Raw genomic sequence first — 9,791 nt, forward strand, 5'->3', positions numbered from 1 at the left:
AGACATGCTCTCCTTCATGAAGAGATTCCCTTTCGAGTTATTTTGGCTCTCTAATTGTCACTATGTGTACATCCTTCTCAAACACCAATTTTGCCACCTCATGAGCTATTACATTCATGTTTTTAGGTACATAACATATTTGAAAAGCACAAAAGACTTAACAACCATCTCACTTTCAAAAAAAAAAATCCCTTTGAAGCCTCACTCACCTTCCATGCGCCTTGAAGTTGCCTTATCATCAACATAGCAAAAGCTTCCTTACATGCCTTTGATACACCCCTCAATCCCATGCATAGGCTTGCATATCCAGTTTCATTGTTACACTTTACATCCACTTCTTGGCTTCCAAAGCAAGATTCAACATTGTTTTCATCCAAAAGTAAATAACCAATTTCACCATTGTTAATGCTCCTTTTAAAAGTTCCATCAAAGTTCAAGGGGTCGTTTACATCTTAGAACCCTTCATGCATGTCAAACTTGGAATTATCTTTCTTTCCAAGTCTCTTTTCAACTCATTCTTTACATGAATCCCTTTAAAAGTGAGCATATTTTTTCTTCTTTTATAAAAATATCGTTTTTATAAAGGTTGTATGAAAATGTTGCAAATTGAGCATCCACTATTCTCTGGAAACCCTAATGCATGAGTAATGAAGTACATGATTTCATAGGACAAAAGGCTTGTAAATAATGCAAAATTTTAGCCAAAACAAGATCCTCGATTTCATACCAAGACCACTCACTTTTAATTGAATCAGCCTCATGTTGAGGAATTTTCTTCTCTCTTTTGGAGCAAGATTGCACCAATAGGATACTCACCCATACTCAAGCTCAAATAAAACATCTTGTCCCAACATGGAGGTAGCATCACACTAGCAATGTAGATAGATATCCCTCTAAAAAACTTTATGCTCTTGATGTGTCCGCAGAAAGGGAACTCTTGGTTTTGCCTTTTGCAAAGGATCCCCACGTTAAACCAAAGAGCATCACCCTAATCAAAAACATTCCCCATCGCATCACTAAGCTTGTTTTTGTCTAATCCTCCTCGGCAATTTTGATTTGGAAATGCCCAGTGAGTTCATCATATACCAAATACCTTTCATGACCCTCAACTATGTCCAAAATTTATCCTGAAAAGCAAGTGCATAGTGTTTCTCTCTTGTTGTCGCGTTCAATGGCTTATATTTTACACATATGCCCCACCTATTCTCCCCTTTTTGTCATTATAAAAATAGGGAATATCCACTCTCGATCATAGGATAGATAAAACTGACCTTTAAAAGCTTGCTCACCTCCACCTCCAATACCTATTTATGAATAATGCAAAGTCTCCTTATCTTTTGGACGTTAGGCTTCATACCTTCTCCAAGTCTCCTTATCTTTTGGATAATAAGCTTCGTCCCTTCTCCAAGTTTTTCTGCATGCAGAACACTACTTTTTTCCCTCATTCAAGTGAAATTAATGGCCAAAAAACTTAAAAGTACTTATTGAATAATGTGGCATATGCCACTCTTTCCTAATTAGTCAAGTCACTTGCAAGCATATCGATTAACTCTGTCACACAATGGCCTACATATACATAAGACAATGCTTATTTTCCTTCATATGTGGCACCAATCGACAAGCTTCATCCAACATTCCAAAAGTTCCGTGCGTTACAAAGGCCTTATGTAGGCCAAACTTGTGAACCAAACCAAAAAACTATGCTTGTTCAGATTGGAGTGAACAAAAGCAAAACTATAGAGTACAACTGAAATATTGTTTGAAATAAATCGTACATAGTTTTGCTAATAGATAAATATAATGTCATCCAATATAGCAAGGAGTCAAAAAAGGCATACAAGTTACAATAGTTGGTAAAGAAAGATTTACAAAAAAACCTATCCCTTCACCATGGAGCACATCACTAGATGTGAAGTTGTTTTGATTGGAATTCAGAAAAAAATATTACCCAAACCAAAGCATTCCACCAAGGAGTACCAAGGTACAAATAAAATGCAAGTAAAAAGACAATGCCTAGTTAATTAATGCTCCTCTTTAAATAAATAGAAAGAAAGAAAGATTGCCATCATCAATTTGCCATGTGGCAATAATCGACAAGCTTTATCCAATGGTCCACAATTGCTCCCAAAGTGTTGCATGCTTTGCTAAGGCATATTGTAGGCCAAAAAACACTTCCACATTTAAATATTGAGATTACCAATCCATTTCCCACAGAGCATCTCTTTGTACAATTGCCATGTGGCATCAATCGACAAGCTTTATCCAACGGCCCACAAGTGCTCTCAAGAGAGCCATGCTGGCCAAAAAGCACTTCCACATTTAAAATATGAGAATGAGAATGCCAATCAATTTACCAAGGAGCATCTCTTTGTGCAATTGCCATGTGGCAGTAATCGACAAGCCTTATCGGACGGTCCACGTTTGCTCCAAGAGTTTTATGCTATATATCAAAGCTTTATGTAGAGGGCAAAAAGCACTTCCAAGTTGAAATATTGAGAATCCAATCAATTTTACCACAGAGAATCTCTTTGTACAATTGAAAGGATTTTCATTAAAAGTATTTACTGTAGCTACACGGAAGAGCAATATAAAATACTTTCAAAAGTGAACTTGGATGGCTACAAAGCAAAGCCTACAAAGTATGATACAATTTGGCATCTAGAAAAGGTTTCAAGGCAAAAAAGACCAGAATTGCCTCTCATGAAAAGCAGTGAAGCCAAGAAAAAGTACACTTTGGGGCACTTTTGTTGACTTTTTTGCTTTTTCCTTGAAGGCTCTTCTCCTTTGCTATATGCCAACTAAGCAAGAAAAGGGCAAAAGATGTTCTCCTCCAATCCAAATTCATGGGTGTACAAGAAAAGGGTGGGTTTTATTTTTCCCTCTTTCGTCTTTTCTGGCCTTGTGTGGACTTTTGAAGGCTGCACCTTTGAAAAGTTTGAACAAGACGAGAGAGTGAGGTTTTACTTTTTGGACCTTCCAAAGAATCTGCTCAAACTCTTGCTGCCTTTCCCACTACCACTCCCACCATGGCTGCCGGTCTTTGTCGTCCCTGCGGCCGCCACGCGCACCATAACCTTCTTGCCCATGCCTGCATGACCATTGCCACTCCCATCACCACTCTTCCCATCCACGGCGGTCGACACCGCTGCCGCACTTTCCAACGACTTCGCCAAGCTGATTCTTACACCACTCCCCATTGGACCCTCATACCCGCTTCGCTGCATTCGGATTGTGTCATTAGGTGAAGTATATTGGGAAGACGGGGAACTCATTGCACTCTCCGTACGGCTGTCGTAAAAGCTCGAGACCCCATCGTCCATTAGTAGATGCTCCGCTACGGAGTATGTCATCCCAGGAACGGGGTTTGTTGAGCCTGTGCGGTAGGATAGATCGGAATGTATGCGACGGGGCTTCGAGAAGTGCCCACCATTTGCATGTGGTGGCTTCTTTGCAGAGTCAGAAGGGTGGGTGTTTGAATATTTAGAGGAGCAATTAGTAACCTCGCGATGTTGCTTGATGGAGATGTAAGCCAGTGACCTATTTGCAGGATCAGAAGTGTGTGTGTTCGAATAAGAAGAAGGGCAATTCATACCATCATCATGAGGATTGACAGAGTTGTAAGCCAATGGCCTCTGTTGGCATATGCGTGTGCACACCTGTGCATGATCAACTTCTTGATAGTGGTTTGTATCCAAGGACCCATATTTTAATGTCATAGAGGAGTCAAACGATGCAGAGGATGGAGATGTGAATGTTGTGAGCTGCTTTCCCAGCTCAAGTATAGTACGTTGGCACTCTGCAAGTTTCTCCTTAGCTGCTGCCATCTCCCTCTCCTGTAAGAAACCCATGCAAAAATTTACATACCGAGCTGGTATGGTATGCATGCACAATACTCACATGGTTGTCCTCTAGCCTAAGACTCATATGCTCCTGCAATCTTTACTGTGTGTATGTGTGTGTGCGATACTTAAGCATGCACATTAACCAGAATTCCTTCATCCTCTTTCTGCTTGCAGGCATCCTGTAATGTATATAATTCTTTCCAATTTGCACTCAGTGATCGAGATGACACTCACCTTCCTTGCTCGCACTTCGAATTCTTCCTCAAATCTACAACCGGAAGCCATGTTGTGCTCCCTATCCACATAACTGCATAAATCATTGTAGCCGATTTCACATCAAAAATTGTAAGTTCCAAAAGCCAGAGTACAACTACTACAACGCTACTTCAACCTTCAAGAAAATAGAGCACAATCATGAGCACGAGTCTTAAAATTAAAACCAAAGTAACTCGCCCTTTTGCCAAACATGAGCAATGCTTTATACAGAGCTCCAAAGAAGGCATTTGATACTTGGCTTTGAATCAACATCTGAATGTGTATACAAGGGACACTAACCTTTGCAGTTTCTTGTCTAATTCCTCACGCTTGGTGGCAGTTGCCTCATGCCTTTTTTGCTCCTCGGCAAGCTCTACCTCAAGAGACGCAATACGATTATGTAGTTTGCTTGTTTCACTCTGTTTGGCTTCCAATTGTGCTTGCATCTCTCCTCTTTTCGCTTCTTCCTCTGCAAGTAGCTTCTCTTGCTGACTTTTCGAGTTGAGTTCCAATGCTTTCAGTTCTTCAACCTGCGTGTGTGTAGCCTCTAGCTCATACCTGACTTGCTTAAGCTCGTCTTTCTTTGCTTGCAACTGAGCTTGAAGATCCACTTTGGCAGCTTCCAGCACACTCACTTGCAATTCTAGTTCACCAATAGTTCTGGCTTGCTTCTCTACCTCCTCTTTCATGCAATCGAAATCGCTCGCAGGAGCCACAACAGTACCCTTAGCAGAGGGAGTGCTCAATAATGGTAGCCCATTGTCAGAATTATCATCATCTGTCGTATCTCCGACAGATGCAGCTGCAATGCGGATATCATCGAGAATCCTATCAAGCTTTGACATGATGCCGTGAGCCTCTCCAACTGAATTAACACTTTCCTCCACATTAAATCTTGGATTCTCAGACATCCATGTACCCCCCAGCTTCGCTTCGGCAGAAGCTAGCTTAGCCATGGCATTCTTACACATGAGGTTAGCGGATTGCAATTGCGCATCCTTACCTGCAAGGGCCCTCAAGGTTGAGTAATCTTGTGGTGAGGGAGAACCATGAGTTGTCGACAATTCATTACAGCCATCTTTGAGAGACTTCTTCGGGGTCTCCAAGAACTGTTCAGATGAAGCATCTAAAGCACATGAATCTGGGTCTTGCTTTGGTTTCTTAAATTGAGCCAGCTCTGTGATAAGCGCTGATGCCCACGACTCCGCACAGCTGACCTCATCATCGAACCTCTCATGAGAATCAGTCGCACTCAAGCGCAAAAGAAAGCTGTCAAGTGGACTATTTTGTGTAGATTTTACACTTCTAGGAGTGCCTTGCATGGACTCGAACTGCTCTTCTGCTATAGAAAGTTTGTTAGCGGTCCGCGCACACAATTTCCGGGCGGAGTGAAGCTCAGCATTCCTTTTGGCTAAAGTCTCTCTCAGAATGTTGGTCTCTTCTTCCATGGAACGCAGTTTCTCTGATAAGTCCTGGCAAGAACTTGCATTTTCATTCAAAGAAACAGCCCCAGAGGAGCCCAAAGACCTCCTCCTCTTGGTCTGTTCACTCTTGTCTGCCTCCATCTTCATTTGCGCTATGGCAGCAGGCCCCGGAAGCCGCCTCCTAACAAGATTCCTCAACCTTTGGCATTCTGCATCGAGCTTAGTTATCTTTTTCACATCCTCCAAGTGTTGTTTGTGAGCTGCATCCACTGCTTTCCGACTATAATCATTCTCCTGGTTTCGGATCTCAAGCTCCTTAGTAAGCACTCGCAGCTCATACGTTACGGCCGCCATCTCTGTTGCTTGCGATTCAAGCTTCACCTGAAGAAGCCCTGCCTCCATCTCTGCCTTTGCCTTGCCTTCCTGCCACTCTGTGATGGCTTTTGCTCTTTCTTCTAAAGACTTAGACATGGCACAGCTTCGCGCCTCCGCAGCAAGCATCCTCTGCCTCAGATCCTGCTCTATCTCTTCCATCTCAGCTTTGACATTGCTCCACTCCTGCATTTTCCCGTCTATGGCTTCGTTGATTCTCTGTTGCTGCACCTCTTGAGTTAGTCTTAAATGCTTCATGGAAGTCTTCCGGGCTTCCTCTAGCTCTGCAATTTGTGTAGTTGAAAATTTCAAGGCCTCCTCAAGCTCCATCACCCGCCCCTCCAGCAAGGTTATTTGCTGTGTTGACGTAGTAAGCTCCTGCTTCAAAGACAGAGCCTCAGCTTCAGCCTTTTCCCAACCTAATCAAACCGAGAGCCACATGAGAGTTAGCACTTCGCTCATCCATTAAAAATGCACATTCAATGAATAATGCAGTGCAAGTTTTTCACCTGACACAGCTTCCTCTGCTACCTTAGCATGCTGTTTCACCATCGCTTCTTTGCTTATCAAATCTTTCTCTGCATCGTCGAGCTTCTGTGCAAGTTCTTTAGCCGTCTGCTCTTCTTGCTCCTTCCATGCCAAAGCTTCAAAAGCTTTTGCATTTTCAAGGAGGGATAGATGCCTTTTCTGCAAAGTATGATAATGCTGGTCTTCAGTACCAAGCAGAGAAAAAAAAATGGTTGATTTGATGAGTTCACAGAGAGTTTCAAATGATGAGCTCACCTTTTCTGCAGGCCTCGTCGGCAGGGCCAGCTTGTCGACACTACTTTCAACAGAAGAGCTTGTTCTACTGGAATTAGATACACTGCCAATGCTGGGGGTTTGATTATCTAAAGCTGGGTTAGCACTCATGATGAAACCAGTGCTGCTAATGCTCTTTTTCCTCCATGGCCAGTTTCTGCGATCCATTGTCGCATGCAGACGAGGGGGCGGCGCAAAGCGCAAGTACTCTCTCTCTCTCTCTCTCTTTGCTTCAAGCAGAAGCAACTCAAGCAAGCAGTTCAAGCATGCTTTTCTGAATGCTGGCATCCATCATCATTATACCCACAGCCCACATTCGGTAACCTCATGAAAGTATCAACTTTCTCTTCTCTCTCTCTCCAACAAGCCTCTAAAAACATACACTTTGCATCAAGTAATTATACGTACTCCTTGCCCACATCAGTACATACACAATGCCTTCGGGAATCAATTGCTGTACCTAGGCTACTACCCACCTACAAGCAAAGCCTATGAGAGCTGTGTGTGCGGAGATCACCTTTGGGCAAGTTACCATTAAAGGTCGAGCTATGATGACCCTCTAGAAATTACAGAGGCTATTATATTGCTGATTCATGCTGAATGTGAGCGCAAAGGAATCTTAGAAAAAGAAACGTTTGCGAGATTGCGACTTTGCGTCACTAGGCTGGCTCTGTGTGTGTGTGTTGGGGCTTGTTGGGTGGGGGGGGGAGGGGGAGAGAGAGAGAGAGAGAAAGAGAGGGGTACTGCCGCCTGCTTGTGTGGAGAAATCATGTACACCGTGTGTGTGTGTGTGTGTGTGTGTGGGGGGGGGGGGGGGGGGGGGGGGGGGGGGGGGAGGAGGAGGGAGAGAGAGAGAGAGAGAGAGAGAAAGAGAGGGGTACTGCCGCCTGCTTGTGTGGAGAAATCATGTACACCGTGTGTGTGTGTGTGTGTGTTGGGGGGGGTGGGGGGGGGGGGATGGTGTACGTGTAGAAGACATGGGCTATGGCCCTATGGGGCATTTTGGGCATTGATGGCGCTGTAAGAAGAAACGTAGTAGCAATCTCTCATCAGAAACATCCCATCGAAGAATGATTAAAAAGACATTGCAAAAGAAGAGCCGACAGCAAGCAGCACAAAGGGGCCAAAAAGCTACTGCATTTTGACAGAGAGCCTCGCTCTCCAACAAGCTGGTCTCTCATCAGTCCCCTCTAGGCTCTTGGCCTCTCTCTCTCTTTCTCGCCACAGAGTCCACACGGCACTCGCATGCACGTTTGGCTTCAGAAAATGCTCTCTCTCTCTCTCTCTCTCTCTCTCTCTCTGCCTGCCTGCGTGCTTCTCTGTGTCAGAAATAGTACTCGGAATCTAATGCCTTCGATGCACACATATCCTTCTCTGAGACCTCTCTCCCTCTCAGCACTAGAAATTCCAGAATCTCTCAAAACAAACACAAAGCGCTTCGACAATAGGAAAAGGGCCATAAATGAGTTGCACACGGCCGCCGGCCAGCCACTATACCCGGCCATTACCCGGACACTTTGGTCAACAAAATGCTTTCGATCATTATCCACCAAATTCCAATCTAAGGTATGATGCAAAGGCCCCACTTCCCCTCACGAGTAAGAGCGGATCCGCACGGGCTAGGGTTGTTTGCCAACTCTGCCGAAGTGAATTGAGACTAATGGGCATAGTTTTCTTACAATAGCAGGCTAGGGTTCCCACCCTGCCTGCCCATGCAGATCCACCCTAAATACCATGGGGTATTCAAGGAACAACAAGACATGGCCCATGGGATCAGTGCTTCCAGAGGTCATTCGTGGTGTTCGATTTTGTGGGCCCGTTCGCAAGTTCCCGAATGTGTCCAAGTTTATTTTTACCCAGAGCTGTTAACCATATAAGTTTGTATTTTAATGTGTATACATGTGTGGTTAGGGCATGAGCCTCTCAAAGCGGACGATGTAGGTTCTAGGACCCAAACTTACATGGGTGCCCTAATTTTTTGGAGTCGTTTATCCTCCTCGATATGCCTACTTTGTGTTCTTGGTAGTAGATCCCACCACCCTAGGTTCTTCAAGATCTCGTGGGATTTAATTATCGAACTCAATTTTCTTTTGTACATGCTTGTCATTGCCATAATCACACATGGATTCATTGAGTCGATAATCATTGATGTGGAACTAGTGTTGCAAGCATGTCTTTCTTTCTTGTCAACCAAATTTCCTCCTCATTAAGATGTTAACTAGCTTTTAAAGTTTTGCAATTTTGATGGATTTTCAAATTATTTCCTTGTTATTTTTATCAATTTTCTTCTTAGTAATATCCTTAAAATCGGCAAAATAGAATTTTCGATCGGCTAGGCTAAGGCGAGCCAAACTTTTCTCACACAATGTATGGTAGCAAGATTCCATTCCCTCTCCGATAGGGGATGAAAGTAGGATTTAGTATGCAATTGAATGCAGTTGGAAGTGCATTTGGTTAAGAAATGCTTGAAAAATGTGTCCATTGTGCCCCTTCCATTGTGTTCCTCGCTTTTTGCCTCTAGCTCCAACAGTAAACTTCTTTTCACATGTATATGGTCTTCAAAGAGTGAACTTTTGTCTAGCCATCAAAAAATTGTAGTAAAACCTATAAAAATATTGAAAATTTTACACAAAAGGAAATCTTTGAATGGAATGCTTGCACATCAAAAATCAACACATTATTCTTCACTTATGCTGTCGATCGACACACCAGTTTGTTGAAAGAATAGCAATTGTAGTGTGTGGCAATTTGCAAACATAGAATGAGGCTATGCAGAGATGACATGCACGAAGAGGGATAGATGAGCACAAAGAAGATGGCACATAGAGATTGTATCCAATCAGCCCCCATGCACACAAGTGAGTTCCTCCCTTGTGCATGCATTTCTTTGTATTAGTAAAGCTCAAGTGAGCTCAAAAGTAAGGGGTACATTCCACATACAATAGTCACAATATATACTTTATTGAAAATAGAGTTTGAATGGTTTAAGAGAGGGTTTTATATGAACTAAGAGCTAAATTGAGTTCGCTCTTCATTGTAGAAGTTAAGGCCACCTAAAACGAAGGCGTCATAGCCTCTTAACCTAAGCTCTTCATTT

General features: G+C 43.2%; 1 protein-coding gene across 1 annotated transcript; it reads right to left on the reverse strand.

Annotated features, from left to right (window-relative positions):
- Positions 1-2,525: 2,525 nt before the first annotated feature.
- On the reverse strand, positions 2,526-7,400 carry LOC147426483 (filament-like plant protein 7). The gene is made up of 5 exons (XM_086498297.1): positions 6,677-7,400; positions 6,403-6,580; positions 4,398-6,312; positions 4,077-4,149; positions 2,526-3,833 (listed from the first exon to the last, which is right to left on the reverse strand). Exons 1-5 carry the CDS (start codon positions 6,980-6,982, stop codon positions 2,961-2,963), a joined length of 3,345 nt encoding a protein of 1,114 aa, XP_086354423.1. The 5' UTR covers positions 6,983-7,400; the 3' UTR covers positions 2,526-2,960.
- Between the last annotated feature and the right edge of the window lie 2,391 nt (positions 7,401-9,791).

This window comes from Adiantum capillus-veneris, chromosome 24, assembly GCF_014529385.1.
Source record: "Adiantum capillus-veneris isolate H3 chromosome 24, ASM1452938v2, whole genome shotgun sequence".
NCBI classification, from domain to species: Eukaryota; Viridiplantae; Streptophyta; class Polypodiopsida; order Polypodiales; family Pteridaceae; genus Adiantum; species Adiantum capillus-veneris.

Bases quoted from the DNA above. Each gene is read 5' to 3' on its own strand.
- LOC147426483 (XM_086498297.1), bottom strand. From the start codon at position 6,982: ATGCCAGCATTCAGAAAAGCATGCTTGAACTGCTTGCTTGAGTTGCTT. The intron at 4,150-4,397 runs GTTAGTGTCCCT...TGATTTATGCAG, and splicing joins TTAGACAAGAAACTGCAAAG to TTATGTGGATAGGGAGCACA. The intron at 3,834-4,076 runs GTGAGTGTCATC...GGTTTCTTACAG, and splicing joins TCGAAGTGCGAGCAAGGAAG to GAGAGGGAGATGGCAGCAGC.